At 35.0% G+C, this 23,601-nt stretch overlaps 1 protein-coding gene across 1 annotated transcript; it reads right to left on the bottom strand.

Annotated features, from left to right (window-relative positions):
• Positions 1 to 1,945: 1,945 nt before the first annotated feature.
• On the bottom strand, positions 1,946 to 22,281 carry ZBBX (zinc finger B-box domain containing; the record flags this gene model as incomplete). The annotated part of the gene is made up of 18 exons (XM_082767242.1): positions 1,946 to 2,021; positions 2,616 to 2,754; positions 3,110 to 3,346; positions 5,075 to 5,222; positions 5,771 to 5,938; positions 6,704 to 6,951; positions 7,528 to 7,697; positions 8,684 to 8,790; positions 9,080 to 9,195; positions 9,415 to 9,551; positions 10,061 to 10,181; positions 11,441 to 11,615; positions 12,091 to 12,258; positions 16,870 to 16,979; positions 17,132 to 17,180; positions 19,423 to 19,516; positions 21,285 to 21,398; positions 22,214 to 22,281. 18 exons carry the CDS (start codon positions 22,279 to 22,281, stop codon positions 1,946 to 1,948), a joined length of 2,445 nt encoding a protein of 814 aa, XP_082623368.1.
• Positions 22,282 to 23,601: the final 1,320 nt, after the last annotated feature.

Raw genomic sequence — 23,601 nt, 5'->3', positions numbered from 1 at the left:
GAAGAAAAAATCCTTATAACAAAGACATCTCGAGGTGTGTTAAAACTAGGAATATAAAACTGAGATGTGTTTAAATTATCACTAAACAGGGAGATTACTATTACTTTGAAATAAACTCATTTTCTGTCCAAAGTTTTGTCAGAAACATTTTTTCTTTCAGGAAAAAGGAATGGCATGGGAGAGCTGTTAAAATCAGATGTGGACAATAGACTGTGACTTTTTGTTTTTCTCTTACAATCTCAAACACAAAGGTTTAATATGGTTGTTGAGGGGTCTAGGCACACAATACAGTAGCACCTACACCAGTGGTTTACAAGTTAAAATGGGTTGCGAACAGCATGGAAGCAGCCAGCCTATCTGTTCCCTTTCTGCAAGGGAAATGAGTGTAATAGGAATATTTAGAAAAGTAACTCAGAAAGAAAGAAAAGGTTACAGCCATGAGAGAGAAGCATTGACCTTAATCTACAAAGCAGGAAACCTGCTTTCTGATTTTATTCTTAGAATTCTTGGCAAACTACTGTAATAAAATATCAATATATGGTAAACTTTGTTGAGAAAACTAAAGTGAAAAACTAAGCCCTCACCTTAAAGAGGCGAAATGAGGCAGGAGGTCAAATCAATGGCCTGTTCAGCCCAACAGTTCTAGTTTTTGTGAACTAGGGATACTCAAGTACTTCTTCCTGTAGAAAGAAATTGTTCATGCTGTGTGGTACTAGTGCATAACTGAGGAGCGGAATAGAAAACAAATGCACACTACATTAGAGTTCTGTGGCATTAAGGAGAATGCAAACAAGTATTTAATTATCAGAATCCAAATAATATATTGGAATGTTTCCACTGTTACATTAATGAAGGTCATTTGCCACCTGAACATAAAATCACAAGGCTTTCAGGATGAGCAGTCAATGATGTCTTTAAACAGTTGAGGCTATAAACAAAATTAACTTCTTTAAACTACCTACATTTGTTAATTAACCAATGTAGTGATGAAAATCATGACCTTTAATAAAAGGCCTCTAACATGAAATTTTGTGTCACTGTTGCTGTGGTGAGTAATGACTAAAGTAGATGCATAATCCTTTCATTAAACATAAAATAGATAATAATATAGTCCAAACTATGTACAGTGTTGGTCTTTGAATTGCATCTTATGCAAACTCCCCATGTAAACCAGTTATGAGATAACAGTGAAATGCAGATGGAAGATGTAAGCCAGGATGTAAAGTTTCTATTTCTATAGGAAAGCTTCTGTGAGCATTAACTATTAATTTTAACCATGTCAAGTGATTTATCCAAAAACAGGTGAGTGCAATTATCAGACCAAAGCTTTTAGTTAATCCTGCTTTAAAAATTTCCCAACACAATCAGACAGAAATCTTACATTCTGCCAAATCCACACACAGGTATAAAACAACCAAACTTTTTTTTACATGACAGTATCATGTCAGCACACAGCACGTAACAGTCAAGCAGCTTTTACTGAAGTTATATTGGTTTTATGAACCTTATATTGTCTGGGAAGGTGGAAAGAACTACAACTACCCTTAAACACACAGATCAGACAGCCAAAAATCTGCTCTAACATTATTTTGTAAATACTGTTCTTTTTAGTTTTCCACTTAAATAATACTTTGTTTTGGCATAGAAAACATGGAGTTCAGTTCATTTGATGCCTACCTAAAGACCCTAAACCTTTTGATACAACAGAGATGCAAGTTCAACACTAGAATAATAAATAATACAAGACTCGAGTTTTCTATTATTCTGTTGCTTCGTCGTACCAGGAAAAAGTCAAAACCAAGTGAATTTTAACATTTTTTTTATTCACAGGTTTACAAAATAATCTTTAATAAATAATATCAGCAGCATTCAAGATACCTCTCTGTCTGCTTCTTGATTTCATATGATATGCAAAGATAAAAATTACATTAAATTCTTTGCATGTTCACTGTAACGCAAGAACCTGTCGTTTATCCTCTAGAATTTCTTCCTTATCATCCATTTGGCCTTCATCACAGCCCCTTAAAAGAAATACACAACAGTGATTATCAGCAGCTCAAATTCCTCAAGCTACTCTAGCTAAAGCAATTCAGACATGTTCACATACACAGAAATAAAAGGCAGAAAAATAGTTTTTACTGTATACATACAAGTATGCAAGTATACATAACTGCAAGCTACTATATTCATTATATCCCCCTCAGCTTTTATCACATACATTTTCACCTCTTAAACAAGAAGGCAAAAGAACACTGTACAGAAAGGTACAGAAAGCCCACATCCTAGGATGAGTAAATTAGGAAAGCAAGCTTCTTTTCAGGAAAAAAAAAAAAAAAAAAAAAAAAAAGTTAGTGATCTAATTTTTCAGAATTTTCAGAAATTCCCAAATTTATAATTTAGGGTGTCAACAACAAAATATATCACTTTACTCTAAATTTGAGAGTACTGACTTAAAACACCAGGATACAAAATAGGTCATGCTAACATTTGTAAACAGGATAAAAAGTAAAATCAGAAAGTTAAGACTTTATTTCAGTACTGGCAATATGTTTGTCTAATATGCATATTAAGCATTTTACAGTACCATAAAAACATATTTGGGGAGTTTAACTTACCCAGGCATATCATCTCTGTTCTGGTCTTTTAGTTCCAAGTTTTTATGGAAATCTGTAATGTTTCCATATATCTTCCTCAAGCATCTGCTAGAAGAGGTTACATCTTCAGAAGTTAAGCTGTAAAGTTTTTCTTGTGAACCTGAAATATTTTCAATTATTTCAGTAACAAATATAAACAAAAAATTCAGTAAACAAAAAGTTCGGGATACTTATTTAAAAGAAATCCATGCTCTGAAAGAGTACCTATCATATTCTGTAGATTTCTCAAACAAAATTGAGGAAAGTAGAAAAAAAAATAAGAAAGCTGCATGAAACAGTTTGCTTCTACTAAATTAAGGGTAGGTTGAAGTATGATCAAAAAGAAATAAATCAATCTTCAATTATATACATCCCAATATCAGTTAGATCTAATAATAACAAAATAAATAGCTACTTGTTTTCATTATATAACTTACAAGCATAAAAGGGGAAAAAAAGGCAATATTGCCACTTACTTGCATAACTTTGTAATTCTTTTTCCAGAGTAAGTAGGGCTTCTTGGTCAGCAATATATTTCCAATGATCCTCATCTTGCTTAGTTACATCAATGCACTCATGCTTTGGTATCTCAGTATCAACTCTAAATGTATGCATAGGTGAACTCTTTGGTCTTGGCTGAATGTTGTTTGGACAATTTCTAGTCAGTTTATGCTGTAGCATATCTGCTGAATGAGGTCTTTTGGAATCATTCCCTGAAATCACACAAAGTCACAACTTCTAACAAATTGCTATATAAATGTCATTTTACCCAAAATACAAATGTATAGATGAAGTTATAAAAATCACCTAAAATCAAAACAATCACCACAGAGCAAGCTTCTAATTTTATTTATGTATTTAAATAACCAGATCACAAGTCCACACAGGACAAAACATTGAGCAAAAAATTTGCTGAAATCTTCTTGCAGAAGAAAAAACTTTACTCCCATCACTTTTTAAATTCTTAAATTATTTTAACGGGTATTTTAAAAACCTCAAAATGGAAAAAAAAAAAAAAAAAAAGAGGCATAATTTTCCTCTCATATTTAAAACAATGAAACAATGTTTCATAATGACATTCATAAAAGCTCAAAGATTTAGACATGCAGATTGTCACTGAAAAAGAGAATTTCTGTTATGATAGGTGTTACAAGTGTGCCTTGTACAACTGGTGGTTATGTTGTCAATGTATTAGCAACCACATTTGACATTGCATTTAATTTTGTAATATTATCAATGCTTACATAAAACAGTAGTTTTAATGAGTGAAAATATGATTTATATAATCAGAAGAAAGGCAGGAACAGTTATGAACAGCCAGTACAGACAAATCTCAAACTGTGCTTCTTCCTAGCTGGAACAAATCAGACTGATATTTCCGTGACTGTTCATATTCTGCTCATTTAAAGCACTGCAAGACTGTGAAGAACATTTATAAAAGAAAAACGTTATAAAAGTATTGGTTAATGTCTTCCTATTAGCAGCTGAATCCATCATGGTGATTTAAATATCTGCCAAAACTCCAGAAAGCCTGCAATATTAATGGTTTGTTGTTTGTTTTTCTGCTTCTATTCACCATATGGAACAAAAAGTCACCTGTCAGTTCCACATCTCTAAACACAAGAACAGGGGGATACATTCTCTCTCTTTTTTTTCCCCTCTATGTGTTACTATCAATCCCCTATTGGAGTTTTTTGAGGAATGTTTTCTGAGTATTTGGTATAGAGACAAAGTAATGATGAATTTTTGATAGTTAAATCTTTGGTACAAAGGTTTCTTTTACAAAGGCTGAATTCCTATGTAAGTGCCAATTATAAGTTTTCAAATGATTTCATCATAAATTCTGTAAAACTTCACACACTTTGCACTACATTCAGGATGGGGAGACCACTACAGACATCATGGTATGTAATGAAGAGGAATACACAAGCTCTATCAAACACAAGTTATAGGCATGTCTCCTGTTGAATAATACAACTGAAGAAAGCAATTCTTCAAATATTTGTTTTCATCTCTGGGAAGCAGCAGTTTGCTTACCAGGCCTGACCACAGCCAAATCTGCTTAATGGTGGTGCATTACGGGGAGTCACACACTGCGCACTGACAGTCGCATGCTGTTTTACAGATTTCAACTTAATGTTGTTTTCTCTGAAATAACGTAAGATTCTGTGCTGTCAGATTCTGCCTTATCAGTTGTTGCCATTCAAAAGACTAATTAAAAATTGACAGATTCCAAAAATATTTGTTATACATAAATATTAAATCCTAACAGAGGAGAAGCCAGTGCTACAACTCCCATCTCACAGGCATGAGCACCTAAACTGAGTAGATCACTAAACTATATTCTTTGCTTAAAATAAACAAGGTTACAAACATCCTTAAAAATAAGTATGAGGTAAAATAACCTGTTAAAGTAGGGTCTCATATTTATTTATCCTTACCTGAGTATGATCTGCACACTACCATCAGAGGAGAAATTCTATTTTGAGTCTCAAGACCACTTGAAGATCTATTCAGTTGACTTTCTATGACACCTTGAACTACAGAGTCATCAGCGCATTCACTTAAGCTCCTGTCAGCAACCCACTTCTCATATCCTGAAATAAGAAGTAGTAGAGGAAAATCTTTGTTGATTTTGTGTTTACACATATTTACTGTTACTATATTTGCTGCATTTAATTTCTGTGATTTAAAGAAGCCATGCATCAAGTTTTCTGCACATAATATAATCAAGCATTTAACAATAATAATTTTTTAATTCAAGTGATATACTAAATCAAATTAATACTCATGTTTGCCAATCATGCCACATGTTGTTTCATATACCATTAGAAGCAATAGCATAACAATGCCTTTTGGTGATGTATATTATGCACAAGGAAAAGCAGAAATTTCCAGAAATACTGGAACCAAATTTTCAGGTGATACAGAGAAGGATACAAATGTATGGCTCTAAATTAATGTGATTTAATAGTGGTAGTGAATTTGTTTCATCTTTTCACACCACCAGTTGTGTATGCTGGCGTAATTGTTACTCCAAAGTGACTTCTAAAAGTAAGCTGGATCCAAGCTACATAAAGTGAGGGGTGTCTTACAATGGCAGTGATAAATAAGTATTGTGTTTGAGGATTTCATACGCCATTACCTGGAAATGAGATACTCCTTTTCATTGCGCATGAGTCAGCAGGCAGTGAAGAACTTGCTTCCAGCATTACTTGTTTAGGGTTTACACCTACAACAAAGAAACCTTCAAGTCCCCGATACTGTGGAGAAGCAGATTTCTGTATTTTGGATACATCCTGTAACTTGAATAAAACACAAACAGATTAGAAACAGGAAAATGCTTCATAAATTGCCCTGGCAAATTTATATTCATAAAATGCTCATTTTATAAAACTTAGAATGATTCTGATAGCCTAGTGTAATGGATATTCAAAAGGCTGGTGGCTTTACCATGATACAATGCTTTCAAATCCTATAAGCTTCCATTGCTAACTTTGCAAGAGTTTGAGTCTCTTCTTCTGTTGACTGACTGTGGACATTAGAAGTGGCTCTTTGATTGTTAACAAATATCTTTGTAAACATCAGCTAAAGCAATACAGTGACTCTAAATCTAGTGTTCCAACTTTCTCCAGATTTTTTTTCTTTCCACTTTTTTTTTTTTTTTTTTTTAACTGAAAGAACATTTTGAATATTTTAGATTAGGTAAGTGTATCAACCTTGATACTAACATGGGAAGGGCTATTTTATCTTCTCAGATAAGCCCTTTAAAAAAAAATAAAAAAATATATCAACAGAAGACTGACAACACAAAGCAGAAGGTATGAAAGCCTCCATCCCCTTAGATGAAATATGGAAGCAATAACAATCCTCTGAATAAAACTAGACTGTTGGTTGCTTTGAGGGATTTTCTGGAGGAAGATGGGAAATAGAGGTAGAGTATTTTGCGGTAACTATACATCTATCACTGTCTCTCAACCGATTCAGCAACAGGGTATGTTCCTCACGGTAACCTGGGAAAGTATAAGCTACAGTTTATATATCTTTAATTGCTAAGCATAACATTTTACCGCTGAGGACGTTGTAATTCCAGGCATAACCAAACTCTGGCTGTTGCAGCCACCATCCAGTTCTTGTGAATCTTTATCATTTTTCTGCAATCGTATCTTGAAGAGATAATTGTTGCTCTTTAGTTCATTAGGGTCAGAGGTCTTCTCAGGTAGTTTACAGGAGCTGAGTGATCTTCCCGCAGTCTTTAGTTCGATAGTGTCCTTTTGTTCTGCATTTCTTTCAAGAACATTGCAGACAACCATTTTTCCTACAAGAGTAAAAACAAAATTGTGCCTTTTTTTTTCTTAAATGGAAACTGCTATGAATTACAATCTGCAAGTCTACTATATTTTATGAGATTAGAATACAAAACCTCCATTCAAACTTTACATTTTAATTTTCATAGGGCTTTCATTATGGCATAAAATAAAAAGAACAGTTAATATTCATCAGCTTCCTGACTGATATCCTGAGATGCTAACATACCCAGAGCAGACTTACCAGCTAGTAGGACCTGTTCCATATCTAATGCATATGTTCCCATACATCACTGTTCATGAAAAGAGTAAATCTTGATAATACTCTTAACATACTTCCAACTAGTCCACGATAATACATTTCACAGTTACCATTATAGTCTAGGTAGAGTCAACACAAAAACTCCAATAATAGCAATTTTGAAATCTTTCTTTAAAAATTGTAATAATGGTTTGAAATTCATTTTATTAGACTGTGAATAATTCTACATACTGCTTTGCTTTGTTTATACAAGACATAGCCATTTTACTATTTTGTCACAGGATAAAAAGTAATTTATATAGTAAAAATAGTTTTCAAAATTTACCATGCAAAATTTCTTCAGAAGAAACAGGATTTCTGTCAAGAGGAAGATGTAAAAGATACAGAGTGTCAGCTGTGGCAGTTAAATGACACGATGACTTCCTCATCGTGCCCACAGTTTCTTCTGGCAAAAGGTCTAGTAGTGTGTTGTTCTGACTTGCAACTGCTGGAAAACTTTGAAACAGACGAAGCAGGAAAGATCAGAAGAGCAAAAGAAAATATAGCACATCTTATCATGAATATATTGTGGCATGTCAGAAGAATCACACGTATCATTTAAAATGACAGTCAATACTAGGGCTCTAAGTTTCATCAGGATTTACAAAATTAGTTATATGAGTATCAGTGCATAACACTGACATGTTACATATTTGCCTGCATGTAGTCCCTGCTCCTACTTAGTTAAGAGCATACAGAATTTTACCTTTAATTCCAAACATATGAAGGAATATATCTTAGACGGTTTAACAGGAAGGAATATATCTTAGATGGTTTAACATTTGGAGTGATCAAGCAAATAAAATACATTTCAAAGTGATATATCTCCAGTTACAGACAGTCAACAGTATAGTCATCATATCATTAGGTCACTCAAACAACAAGAAAACTAAGAGTAGATTTAAATTAGATAATAGGAAGCAATTATTTACTATGAGGGAGGTGAGGCACTGGAATAGGTTGCCCAGAGAAGTTGTAGATGTCCCATCCCTGGAAGTGTTCAAGGCCAGGTTGGATGGGGCTTTGGGCAGCCTGATCTAGAGGAAGGTGTCCCTGCCCATGGCAGAGGATTGGAACCGGATTGGATTTAAAGTCCCTTTCAATCCAAGCCAGTCTGTGATTCTATGAAATGGAGGAGGAGGTGGAGAGAACAACTTTCAAGGACAACAAACAGCATTCAGACAGTATCTTGGAAGAAATGTAAAGGAAGGGAAAGTAGTAACTGACAGTGTCATGACACTGCCAAAGACTATGTCTTGTGATGAGGATGAGCAGACATATATTTAACTGTGCTTTAAAACAATTTACAATCAAGGATTCTCCCCATTCATATGAAGTATGATCGTCTGCAAAGAAAAGAACCTGCTATTTATGAATATAACTAAATCAGAAGTTAGGATTACTTCCTTTTCTGTTCCAAATAATCTCTGTATTTCTCATACCTTTCAAACTCTTCAAGTGGTTCGGTTTTTCTTTGGTTATTCGTTTCTATAGCCCCAGCTTCTGTCACCAAAAAGTTACATGATTCTTCCAAGTCCGTGCAATAAGACTAAGTTATAAAAATATATATTCAGCAATTGATTATGATTACAAAAAGGAATATGAACTCAAGTGATTAAAAGTGTATAGAATTTTTTTTTTGTATAATTTCTATACATTAAGAGTCCATGGACACAACAGGAGAAAACTATTGTAAAAGGGAACAGGTATGTATAGATATATATTTTAATTTAGAAATTATTTAACTGTTGTTAATTTAAGTTTTTAATAGATCACTACTTGAACAAATCATTTAAGATCACTCTGAAGATCCATGAAGTTCTTGACTACATACTTACATCATCAAGAAATTCAATTTTCAGAGTGGGCTCTGCACTTTCAGGAACAGTTTCAGGAACAGTTTTAGGTACCGGCTCTCTAAATACAGATGTCCAATATCTCTTCACCTCTTCAACTATGAAATATAATTAATTTGATGCATTTTTTTTTTTTCTCACTTTTGATACACTTATAAAAAGGCAAAACTTGTATTTTTCTACTTTCTTCATTATTGTTACTCTTTTTTTAAAAGGTAGAAAGGGCTTAAGTAACTGTTCAGAAATCATACTCAAAAAAAAATCCCCCCAAAATATTTAATAGTTAGTTTCAATAAAAAAAAAAAAAACTATTATACCTGTTAAATCATTGACATCATCATCATCATCATCTCCTTTTTCACTTCCTCCAATCGCAGCCTGATGTGGCACTGTCTGTGTTTGCATAGGCCTTAAATCTTTAATGCAACTACCAGATATTTCATCAACAGCAGCTCTACAAAAAAAAAAATGAAAAGAAAAAAAAAAAAAAAAAAACAGATTAAAAAAAGAAGTCTTCTTATGTCATTAAAGAAAATCCACACTATTTACTGCATCAGTATTTACCACTGCTAAAAAGCAGCAACTCCTAATTTCCGTGCAATGACCTCACACCTCAGGGACTAACAAAGTAATTCTGCTATATTTATGGAAGTATCATGAAGATCTTCCTTCTTTTTCTCTATAAAACTCCTGTAGCAAAAACAGGCTTCCAAATATCATTATTGCTCTTCAAATTCTACAACACACTGATAGCAGAGAGAATCTCTCCAAATATTCCCTCTGCTGTAATTCTGATACACGAAGTCATCAACTCTGGCTATAATTATTACTTTTTAAGATCAAGTACTTTGTCACCTTAATTAACTCTTGGTAATATAGCTAATATTAAAAAGTTTCAATGCAATTTTGTTAATGCTATAAAGCGTTTCTGACCTTCACCAGCACCAGCAATTTCTACAATACCTTCTGTATTTCTTAAGCAAGAGTTTCTCCATGTAGCTCAGGCCACCCTCCTTGAATTGAATTTGGAAACGTTCTTTCACACTAGTCAGATTGGTCTGTACCTCACAAATTCCAACAGACTCTAGTAGAATTATTTAAAAAAAAAAAAAAAAAAGTTCAAATTTATAAACCTGCTATTTAGATATATTATTTTTGAATGAATGTCACATTAGTAGCTTATGCCTAGCTAAGTCTTTGCATAATTCTAAAATTTAAAGTGTCAGGATAATTCTAGTAGACAAAAAGAAACAGGGAGTTTGGAGTCACATAAATAATTTGCAAACTTGTTTGGATTTACTGGATTCAGCTGGAAAGAATTCACGGACTGTCAGAATCTGCAGAAAATATGGTCTTCGCTTAGATTTAGATAGGACTGCATATCTAAAGGTTACCCAGCTTCTCCTTTTATGACTAAAAGGTCAGTAAATAAATTTCAAGACACACATAAATATTCTACAGATAAGCAGCAACATATGCAAGCATTCCTTGCACCTAATGATATATAACACATTTCTCATTGCACCTGTAAATCCTTTGACATATACGATTGCCTTTAATTCACAGAAATCTACTTTCTAGATGCATGAGATCTTAAAAAACATATTTATACAAAATATTTAGCAGTAGCAGTAGCCAGTAAAACCTCATTCCTTGCAACTTCGCATATAAAGGGAGACTACTACAAACTGGGGAAAGCCAAAACAGTGCAGGGGGAAACAACGGTATTGTGTATTTTTGTACGAAAATCCAAGAATGAAGACAATGAACGAAGACAAATGAATGAAGACAATTTGCACAAATCCAATCAGACAAGAGTTATTTTGTATTTTTCCATGAATACTTGAAGTGATTGCATCTTTTCACTGGAACAAAGAAATATTAGGAGCCTGTGGAATGTAAACAGAAAATATACTTTGATACAACATACAAAGTCCCAAGCCATGCACGTTCTTTGTCTTAGTTAAAAACTTGGACTTTATGGTTTGGCATTACCATTCACATTAAATTCTTAAATGAGAAAAAAATGCTATAGAAAAGTATAGACACAGATTGAACAATCCGGCTAAGGTAACAGTTAATTACAAAAATTCTAATACAACAACAACATGTACATTATATATATCTAGGAAAAAAAAATAATAATAAAAAAAATAAAACTTCAGAGGTTGATGGTAATATATAACAAAATGCAGAGAAAAAAAAAAAAGAAAAAAAAATAAGAAGAAAAAACATTTACTACTCTAACAGAACACCTATCTTCACTAGCTGCTAACTAGCTGCTAACTCATCAAAATGGCCACTCGAGTTTTTAATGTGCAATTAAAATAGAAAAATTCATACCTGATAGGACCTTGCCAGCATGCTGTTCTTTTCTGTGATCACAACTACCCTTTCTCCATTGAATCAAAGCTTCCTGAAAAGACTTTGCAGATTCCTCCTCATTAAATGTACCATTTAGTAATAACCCTTTGTCCTGATCGTCAAGGCCTGTCCAGGCTGATTCCGAGAAGAGTTCCTAAATCAGTTCCACAACATAATTAATACAGCACTTCTAATGATCCTCTCCCCAGCACCAACATTTTTATTAGCTATGGAAATGGAGCACCCTGTTTTCTGGCCTTAGTTTAGCTACCCTGGTAAACAGAGTCACTCGATTTTCAAGTGATCTTGCTCATGACTGAATTGCAATGTTCTATCAAGAGCAAAAAAAAGCAAAACAAACAAACAAACAAACAAAAAAACTGGTATAAGCACATAAAAGTATATATTTAAATACTTTTAGTAGGCAGAAAGCAGTAGTCACAGGTAGCCTACATCCTATGTATAGGATAGATATTATGCCTAGAGACATAAACAGAGGTTAACAGACTGAGCAAGTCCGATAGCCTGATCCATCATTTGGTACAATGTGAGAAACCTAAGACCACTCTGTTTAAGATGTCACAAACATTGACAATATTTTTATTTTTTGTTTCTGAACTGTGTACTACCTCAGCACTGCTCACTGACACTGGCAAAGATGAAAATCTGTTTGAAGTGACCTGATGTTTGCAGTTTACTTTCTTCTCCTCATGATTAATTTTAGATTCATTCAGATTTACTTCGTTGGTGAAGTGATGGACAACTTTCAATTTTCCAAAATGCATATTGGCTTCTGTCTGTTGATAGAATATTACAAAACCTTTAATTTAATATAAATATAATCCAACTTTCCACCAAACAGCAAAATAGAAGGTAGCAAGAGAACTGCATATTGAAAACAGAATGATGGCAATGCAAACACATACTAATTTTAATAATCCCAGTGCAAAAACGTGAACAAAAGTCAATAATCTGAATACTCCACTGGGTATGACACAGGACAAACCAACTGGAATATCAGTTCGCACTTAAAAATCCAGGAAAGTCCTAGGAAGAACTAGATAACTGACTAAAAATTGCTACAGAACAAGAGTTTTGCTCCACTGGAACTTCACTGATGTGCAACCTATAGTAGAACAAAAAAAAAAAATTACTGTTAAAATGTAATATGAAGATTTTGATTACCAACTCCTGAATGATTATCAAGCAGGAATGAAAATTATTTTATGTCAATCCTTTCTACACACAGAGAAAGGCCAAAAGGGAAGATAATTTGTCTATAAAGTCAAAGTAAAGCATGGCACATACTCTTACCACCAAAACACATGAGCAGAAGAGGTACAGGCAGAACGTTTAATCTTAAAGAGTCACAAGATGTCAAGCAGTCATTGCAAAACTAGAATTTACTCACATCTTCTCATTTCCACCTACTCTACACTATAATCGACCCAGCAACTTTGCAATTGCTGGTTACGCATTAAATGGTACTTTGACATACCAGCGAGCATGCCAGGACACTAACTGCTTCAAATAGCTGTTACTTTTTTCCTTTTGCTGTCTTCCTCTGTTTCTTACACTGCACTGCTGGATGAATAAGTTTCAATGGCTACTGTATGAACATGCATGTTTTGTCATGTTCCTTAATCATGATTGTTTTTTCACCAACATGTTGCTAAAACACATAAAGATGACAAACATACACTAAAGGAGAAACAGTTAAATTTGTCTCTGTAATTGCCGTTCTCCTTGTCTCATTCTGTTTTCTAATGTACATGCATCCAAAAGTACACAGCTAAAGATTGCGTTGATTTCTTTTTCACCACATGAAGAAAATAATCTTAGACTACAGTAGAATTCAGAAGTCACGTTTGAAGGAAATAGTTTTACTGATGTAGCTTTATGCAACTACTCTCCTTGAGAAAGAACAGTTGCATTATGTATGGTTCTTTTTGGTAGTCTAGCACACAGTATGTAATAATTGATCAATGTTTGTAAGACTTAGCTTGCTGCATTATTTATTTAAAAAACATGGCATTTTAATTCACATACTGCTCAATTGCTTCAAAAAAGAAGCTAGATTTTGCAATTTGTAAGAATTGCAAAGCTGATTTGTTTTGGCCTCATGTTAAACTGCCCAGCAGCTGAACTCAGGTGCTAATTTTCTCCCAGTATGATGCCAAACCAACACAGGTATCAAATTCTCCCGAAGTACCAGGAGTAAGGGGACAAGAAAGAGAGGCAGCAGCAATGGGACCCATAAAGAAATTTAGAAAACACGATTCTAGATTCTCACTAGACTGACTGCCTTTAAATTTTCTGCTGTGTAATTTCTCTAAAAACATCCAATACTCCTCAATTATACAGCTAAAATTCTAGATTAATAATTGCAGAATCTCACTTGGACTGCAATAATCTTTCTCCCTACGAAAAACTGAATTATAGCTACTGTTTTCTATTCCAAATGCAAAAAAAAAAAAAAAAAAACACTTTTTGCATCTGTGCAAAACTGCAGTGTTGTTTTGTTAGCTCCCTTTATTAATAGAAACAATTACTAATTAGTTTCAGAGTAGGATTGGAAAGAAGAGGGAAGAAGACAAGTAAAAGGGGAAAAAAATAAATCAAGACAATTAAGGTGAAACTCTCCTCACACAGATGAAGTGCTCACAGCACTCTATGACTCTCATTTTAAATCCTTGTATTCTTCCATCAAACTGCTGCATGACCTTTAATCCCCACAAATATACTTCCAACATCTCAATTCAGTTTGTTTACCGCTAAAAAATGAGATAAATAGCATTTCCTTTTAAAAAAGCATCTAAAAAAGAATGCATTACAAATGTCAAGATATATCATTGTTATCTTACTACTGCCACCACCCAGTTTTCAGTTCTAGGTTCAAAAGACTTGCTACAGTAGATTAAAAATAATAATAATAATAATCCTAAAGAGCCTGCCTTTAAGTATGTGTGGTGAAATATTTTTATAACTCAGTATAACATGTCATGCCAAAAATATTATTTATTGCTGGCATTTCTATACTCAGTAGATGTTGTAACCTTCTGTAACTGCCTTAAATTCCACCTGAATTTTTTGTACCAAATGATGTCATCTTTCTTCTAAAATACTGTAAGCAAGTATCCTTTTGACAGGGATGCATTTATCAGACCAACAACTTTTATAATTTTCTGCATTACTGAAAGGACTACCTCTCTAGGAAGAAGGAATAAAACAAACAAATTTTAGAGGAATAACAGGACACTATATCGAGCGATTATTGAAAAGCAAAATCTGTCTTCGTGAAAACCTCATATTGTAGAACAGAAAGAGTTAAATTGGTTTGCGCTCAGTCAAGCCCCTACCAACATTTTCTCTATTTTTGTTACTTTTATTCTCGCAATAAAGTAACCTTGATTCTTTCTAATCACAATTTTTAACTGTAAAAGTTACTAGTGGATAAGAAACTCACATTCAATAGTGTCAAAGTAATGCCTTTGTAACCTAAGGTGTGATAAAGCACCACCTTGCTATCCACCCGCTTTGTCTTCAAAGCCAGTGGTAGCACAGGAGACCTCCTGGGATCACGAGCTGAGCGCTCTGAAGCACAGCTCCAGGTGAATTTAGGGAGGCGGGAAAAGCAAGCAGTAGTTTCACTCATCCCAGAAGCAAGGATTTCTAGCTCAGGGACAATTTCAAATATTTCTGAGGTGAAAGAGCTGCTGCCTCAGACACACACACACAACCACACTCAGGCATTCAGGGCGGGCCGGGCCGGGGCCTGCCCGGCGGCGGCAGCACCGTGGAGCCGCAGCGGCCCCTGGCGGCCCGGCCCGGCCCCGCCGCCCCTGAGGGAGCCCTGAGGGGCTGGGGGCAGCCGGAGCCGGCCGGCTCCCCACACCCGGCCGCTGAAGAGGGGGGAAAGGGGAAGGGGAAGCAGTCAAAGAATCCAAGGGAGCAAAACGCAGGTGCCTTTGGTGCGCAGGGATCTTCACGGGGATTTCAAATCCACACGTGTTTTTTTCCCAAAGGAAGCGGAAAAATAAAAAAATAAAAAAATAAATTAAAAAAAGGTCTTTTCCTTTTGAGAACTAGCAGCTCCAAGTGTTCTAATTTGCCATAAAAGTGATTCAAATATATTGTAGCATGTATTACATGAAGAAAAAAAAAAATACTGCATTCTTTAAAAGAAAGTGTCATTTCTTCATTCAACAACAGATCTACTCTCTTTCCACAAACTACTTCAGAAATTAAATAACTGAATAGTAAGGGGCTATCATATTTTGGAGGTTAGGCTTTCTATGTACACTTGCTAAGAGGCAAACTCTCTTTATTAAATAAAAATAACCTCATACTTGATAATACTAATTTCCACTGTAACTTAGCCAGAAAATACCAGCTCAGAAAGCAGCCAGAATTAACCATTTGCCCTGGTGCTTATCAAAGTACTTTAAATTACAGAGTGTGCACAGACTATTCAATTTGCCCTATTTGCCTGCAACCCTACAGCTTATTTTAAACACATGGTGTGGTCTTAGTCTTCTTCAGCTATGTTCACATGCTGAGTCAATTAAAAAAAAATACAACTTAAAGAAACACCCTGTTAAAGAACAGATAACAGTTATTTATCTGTTTCTTTGCCATTCATGAGATCAGGATGTAAAACTTTCCTTTACCTCATGTGAACTAAGTAGTTATCACTGAGGAATCATAAAATTAACATGGATATAATCATATAGAACATACAAAAATATTTTGACAAACAAGTGAAAAAAAATTTACTGTAACTTCAATTCCAGCAAGGTAAGGTTATATTAAATAAAGTATGATCAAAATAGTTTCAAAAATTTTAACTATATTTTTCCTCTTTTTAAATTGCTGTGCATAGCTGAATTTGGCAGCTCAAATGGACCTTTTTAAGAGAATTAGAGAATCCTTTTAATGACTTACTTGTCCCAGCAGCTGAACAAAAGGCAAAAACAAAGTATAAAAATCTTGCATTAGCCTTACCTTCTCTGGTGAAAAGTTCAGACCAGTTCCCTGACATTATAATTTCAAAGTGGCAACACTGTCATTAAAATAATTCCTTTTAATAAAAGGGCAGGAGGCAACTAATACAACTTCCATTAACTACCATAGTACAAGCACAATGTACAAAAAAGCTGGCACACGCAACACTAACATAACATTTAGACTTGCCCTTGTGTTTTAGGTGTATACGTACATATTTTCATGAAGGAGCCTGAAAGTGAATCCCACATCAGATGACTTGTCTCTGTAGACTACATACAGTTTACAGCTTAGAAAAATCCAAGATAAATCATTTTGCTATACATTATAAGTACATCTGGATACTACTACACAGCTATTATGTATACTCTGTAGCAGCAGAATATAGTGTGTAATTTACTTACCAGCAGCGTGCTCTTAGTTTCACATTGTCCACATGCTAGCTCCTTCACTTCAGATTTCTCATGAGCTACAGAATTTGACATTTCATGCTTAAATGGTTCTTTCACTGGCTCTGGAAAAAAAAATATATATATATATTTATATATATAAAAATAAAAATGATTCCAATCTCTGATTTCCTCCTTATTATTTAATTGCAGCAACCTCCCAGAATCAAACACTATCAGAATTTTGTGAGTTTTAATTTAACAAAGATGCCTTTACCTTTCGTCTGTTCTTTCAGTATTTGCAACTTCACTTTTCCTGAAGAAACCTATATGAAAAAATATTTATGTACATTTATATAAACATTAAGGTATTAGAGTATGAATATTAAAAAGAAGCTTAAGGTGCTAATGAAAATGAATGCACGTATAACTTATAAAATTAAAAAATTACTGTTTCTAGGAAAATAGCTAGGCACGTATTATTTACTAGGTACACAGCAAGTGTATTCCACATGTGCAGACCTGCAGAACTTTCACAACCGTAGTGACCTAACCTCAAAATTCAACCAGTGAAGTCATTTGCACAGACTGCAAATCTGTCCAGCCATCTGCACATATACCTACCTATAGATCTTGGGGGCCGGAAGGGAGGAATTAGATGGTTTTCATTCTGCTTCCCCTCATCATCCTTCCAAGATTTTGCACCCCAGTAACTGATCATTTTCAACATTTTTTTTTTCCTTCCACAGGGTCCACACTGCACCCTCACCCCTCTACCCCCACCCCCCTGTGAATCTGCAGGCATTTTAATTTTGAAAGTTTTGCCTCTTCTCCTTTGCCAACACAGCTGAAATCTGAAGACTTTGAAGTAGTAACAGCTCTAAGCTACTTGTCTCAGAGAAGTGGAAGGAGAAAGAGGTGGGTTAAAGAAAACCCTTTCATTCCAATCCTCTCTCTTCTACTCAGAGGCAAGTAGGCAATTTTATTGAAATTGAGTGCGTTGGCTGAAAAAGACCTTCACACCAAACTGCTGCTGCTTCAAAAGACGTCAAATAGCAACTGTGATGGCTTAGTCTGAAGTTGTCATTGTCTGCTTTTCTTTTAAGACTTACACAGGCTTCATTTCAGCCAGTTTTGAATGGTCTCCCTTAATTAACAGCTCCCATTTCACCACAACATACATAGCATAGCTTCCAGAAAAAAAATCATAAAGCTCTCTTTTTATGTCCCATTCAGACCTATTGTGCCTCTTCAGACACATCAATGTCTGCTAAAGGAAATAGGAAGTATCTCTAAATTGAAGTAGTTTGGATTGGAAATCTCCTACAGATTTTTCACACTAATTCAGGGAATGAGTAAAAACCATCAGTTCTGTTATCATAATTGGTATTTTAACAGCATTCATGAACATTGTTTGATCGTGGATATACCTAATGCTTGCTTCCAGGATGTATAAAGCTTCAAGGACAAAAGCCTAAGCTATTAAAGTGATGATTTTATTTCACCACAGAAGGAAATATTGAGAGTAGGTTATTGCAGTTTGAAGTGATAACACTGTCTGAAAGGCTGCTTATAAATTTGACCAACTTTACTCACTTTCAGCTCAAGTTTCTTAAGACACATCTGCTTTATGCTTAATATGTTTGGAGAGTTTCTGCAAAATTGCCCTAGCCATTTTAAAAAAGAAATAAGGAAATACCCTATTTTGTACATATTAAAAAGCAAACGTCTTTCAATGGCTGACTAGAAAAGTTCTACACCCCTCTCCAGGGCCGAGCGAGGACCTCATAGAACAAGACTCCATAGACAAATTTAATCCACATTTCAAAATATCCAGTCTTTGTTGGCCCTTGTTAAAAAGAATGCTTCAGAGATCTGGTTAGCCTGCATTTGACCCATTAGCATCAGTCCTCAAGGGACAAATGTAGGAATCCTACCATGTACTATGGACCACATGACAAGTTGTGTTCCCCTTCTGTGCTTACTGAGAAGGAAGAAATGCAGAAGCATCTTAAGACATACGGAAGTGGAAAAAAAAAAAAAAAAAGAACCACATTTCACTGTGCCATTCATATGACGGTACTACTTTACACAGTGACTGAGGAAAAGAAAAAGATGTACCTGTAGTATTTTTAAATATGGTGTGCCTTTCTCAGAGTTAATATCTGTGAAGATCGTAAACTTGTGCTCAAAACTTCACATGGAGTCTTTTATTACAGATTCACAATAGACACTAGACAAGGCCTAATTAATTTGAAAGACAGGCTCCCGATGACTTCCACCAGTACCAAATTAAACTCTTACAATAGCAAATAATCATTACTTCTACCAATTCAGTATCTATTACAATCAAAAAACAACAGATCACCAAACAGAACTTGATGTTCCTCCAGCTCAAAGGGAAACATAAGATTGGCATGGAAAAATAAACAGCTAAAAATTCTACTCAGAATTGCTCAATCTTTTATTTTTACAGTATTTAAAATTACCATATTTTGTAGCATTAATTTTCTAAACCTTCTTTTGTTTAAAATAGCTTTATCTGCGAATATACTGATAGCCTATTACCTTATTATTTTTTTCTTTGCTTTGTGACAAAACTCGGGCTTGGATGGTCATTGGTCCTGCCTGTCCAGATTTCCAGTGATAAGCGCTTGATTTCCTATGAAGCAAGGCAAGAAAGAGTTTACTCATCATGTCTTCTGGAAACAAGAGAAGCATATACATTTTCTTTGGGGATTTTAAACAAGAACAGAGCATCAGAAAAAACACTGGTTTATACGGTCACCAATTACCCATAACACAAGACCCTCCCTTCCACTGAATTTTAACTGATGAATAAACATGTAACAGAAGTGCATTTTAGATAAGTCTTCATTATCCCAATTTACCCTAGGACATTCATCCAGCACAGCTGAAACACAACATCTTTTAACAAGCCATGCATACACACCTAAAATACAGATTTCAGGGAATGTCAGTTTAGATATTAACTACTATGACTAATGTGGAAGACAGTGGGGAAGAATTTAAGACTAAGGGAGGTGAGATGGTATTTTTCAGCTTTAGCACACTGTTGCATAAAGGATGTTAGGACAGGTTCACTCACAAAGAGATTTATTAGCAGACTCCGTAGCTGATGGCAGCCACCAACTCTAATAGTGAAGGTTACTTTGGGAATATATGACATATATTTATATATGTGACATATATATATTTAAAAGGGAGATGAAAAAGGACAGGGAAAAAACTTTTTTGGGGGGCCAGCTGAGAAGAGCAGTACCAAGGTCCCCAGAGGAACTGGTCGTGAGGGTGTTGATTATTTTCAGCCTGCTTTTTCCTACTGCTGTATACTTTTCATCATTCCCGTTTACAGTGCTATTTGCACTGTAGTATGCTAGTTAAGCACAAGTTCTTCACATTCATGGGGTTTTAAGCTTCAATGCAGATACACTACTGCATAATATTTTTCAGGTATTTAAATGACTATTATCTACCTTGTTTTACATTGTGTTTGGTTTCCTGTAAAATAATAATAAAGCATACAAAACAAGAAGGCAAACTTATTGGAGGGGAAAGAAACAATCTTCCCAGCTGTGGTGCAAATGCCAATGATTCCTATCATTTGAACTCACCGTAACAACACCATCAGGGTTTGCAGGTACAAGGCCAGGAAAACAATATGGGGAAAAACAATGCCACACACTATCTGGAAAACATTGCTTCAACAGCAAAATTAAAAGCTAACAGAGCTGCCAAAAGCAAGTCTTTAGAATTACCAAGACTAAGGCACTAATGTATCCAAGGCACTGTGCAACAGTAGGTGTGCCTCCAGGGTCAAAATACATCAGGAAGAAATACAAAGAAGCAGAAGCAGATGTTGCAGAGATTTGCTAACATTTAGAGTGCATCAGTAACAGGGCCAACGCTTAAAACTTCCACCCTAGCACTTGCATCATTACATTATGCTTACTTTCTGAGCCATGTTTTCCATCACACAGAAAACAGCTTTCCGAGAAGCTATACGGATGCATGCAAAACAGGATTAAAGCAATATTAAGAACAGGATCCTCTCCAGAAATGTCAAAAGACAGGAATAGTGCAAGAGCAACAACTTTTTGTATCCTTCTTTAAAACCAAGTTGACAAATCCAATGGCACATGAAAAAAAGAAGAAAATAAAATAAATGAGGAAAAGGGATCTCTGCCTCTGAAGGAATATCCCTGTTGGGAATTTGTTAATTTACTTCTAAAAAATCAAAGTTTCACATGGGAGTTTAAAAATAGCAAGTTTATCACTGAAAAAGAAAGATTGGAGAGAGGAGACTGAATACCATTGTGAATTCTACACTTTGCAAAAGATCCTGTCTGGGAGGGATGCAAAGGCAGCACCACATTGGATTCCATCTTTTAAACAGAAATTTCACCTACTTTCTCTCTTCTTTTTCTCTGCTCATGCTGGATTGCAGTTGCCGTAATTTCTTCTCCATCTCTTTATTCTCCATTTCTAACTGCACCTTCTCCAACCGCAATTCTCGAACAGTTCTAGAAAAGTTAAAATGATCAAATATGCAATAGAAATTATGTGAAAGACAGTAAGATAGCTGAAAGAGTTTAAAGTAGCAAGACCAAAAAAAAAAAAATGTTATTAAAGGCAGGACACCTTTCTGACTGAAAACAACAAAGGAAAATGAACTGCAGGTCAGGTGCAAAATCCTTGCACCCAAGAATACCTCGTCACAGAGCGGTTTTTACAGTTCAAATGGCACAGTCATCCTATTAGACAGACAAGCTAAGTTTCTGCCAAGTTGCATGCCCTCTCATGATATAGACATAGGAACAGAAAGATTATACAGCAAAACCCACACTGCTATAAAGATATTTGTGGTTTGTTGGTGTTTGTTCTGTTTGTTTCTGGTTTGGGTTTTTTTTTGTTTGGTTTGGTTTTCACAGTGATAATGGCTCCTCCAATATAAACTTATAGTGCCAATGTAAAGTGATGTAATTGTGTCTGTATTCAGAAAGACTTGTTGCTTAATGATGATGAAATAAACTATCCCAGTGAATGCTTTATTAGTATTTCTTTATATATGTTAGCATACAGAGTCATAAGACCTGTACCTTACTCAGAAAGTAGATTAAAACCTAAGAAAGAAGAAAGGCTCAAGCATAAAAGCGTAGGGAAAATGCCAGAAGTGAAACGTAAGTGAAAGTTGTGAAGATTGCATGATCAATTTTATGTTTAAATGATAATTCTCTGTGCTCTTACACAAATAAGTTCTTCTACTTTAATGCTTCATTAAAACATATTGAAAATGCTGAAACAATATCTCTATCATATTCAGATAAAATGCACTTACTTTGCTTTTAATCTCACTGAGGTTCCACTTTTTGAACCTGGGAGTATTACAAAACCACTGCTGTTCATGATTCCCAGTACAATCTATTCTGAGAGAGAGAGAAAATTTGAATGATCTACGGTTAGCAACCTGTTGAAATGGGAATTTGATTGAAATTAAAATGGTAAAAATTTGTTACAAAGCAAAGAACTATTAATACACAGAAAGAGAGGAACAAAGAGTAGAAGCGGTTTATATGAAATTCAATAAAAACCTAAACCAACCCTAGATTAAATCTAACTGAAAGAGAAACTTTTTATTACATTTATGGTACCAGGGAAAATATTTACTTGTCTGTTTCTTTTGGGCAATTCCCTAAAGTTCAAAGAAAGCAGCTTAATATTAAACAAATTTCAGCTTTCTTGAACCAGACTCATAGAAAGCACAGAGAAGGAGAAAATAGTAACAATGGCTGCAAAACCATCTCATCTGATTTGGAATGACAAATGTCTTCAATCCTATACAAATTGATTCAAAATAGCATAATAACTTGCAGAGCAGACAGAGTTATTACCTACTCTCAAAATTTCAAGACAGTGATGTTTTAAAGATATTTTTTTCCCCAAGGTTGTAAAATACTCTTCCAACGAGCAAATCTATATAGCAAAGAGTCCAAAACAAAACTTAATATCCATACCCTCCCTGCACTTGAATGTTTGCAGTATAACTAGTACAGGCTAAATAGGCTGCTGGAAGAAACATGCCAACACTCAATTTCAAGCACAGTGCCAAAGTCCAGAGACTTCCAGCTGACAGGCCATTTGGAAACTGTTCTTCAACGGTTGGCTGACAGATTCCAGCTGAAAGCAAGACTTAAAAGATGTGGAGAAGCTTAGTATTTGAAATACATCAAATGTATCTGAGCTCAAGAGCAAAAGTTCAGCAGTATGTTCACACCTAAACCTGAAAATGCCCATTAGTGGCCATGCTCACGACACCCCCATTCATGAAGCAAAATGCACATCAATAGTGTATAACCTAGGTTGAAAGCATCTGGTGGAACCTAACCAATGATGTTTCAGCCCGGACAGAAACGTCAGATGTGCACACAAAACATGTTTCTTACTGTGCTGGAAAAAGCAAGCACTTCCTTCTTCCCCATCTTCCCAATAACAATTATTCTTTTATTATACAGTAAGATAAAATGAGATTCTATTACCTTAGAACAGAAGGTTCTTCCAGTGTGCTAGCGGGACTAGTGCAGCTAGACAGGCAGGATAACGCTCTGGTTTAGATGTAGCCTGAAGACTACTGGAAAGTAAAAATGGAGGTAAATGACTGGGGCCAGCTTAACAAGCTCAAGGAGGGAAAGACTTATGTCATGAACATTATTTCCATAAACTTTAACA

This window comes from Aythya marila, assembly GCF_965140915.1.
Source record: "Aythya marila genome assembly, chromosome: 9".
Lineage (NCBI taxonomy): Eukaryota > Metazoa > Chordata > Aves > Anseriformes > Anatidae > Aythya > Aythya marila.
This window is presented reverse-complemented; position numbering and strand designations above follow the sequence as displayed.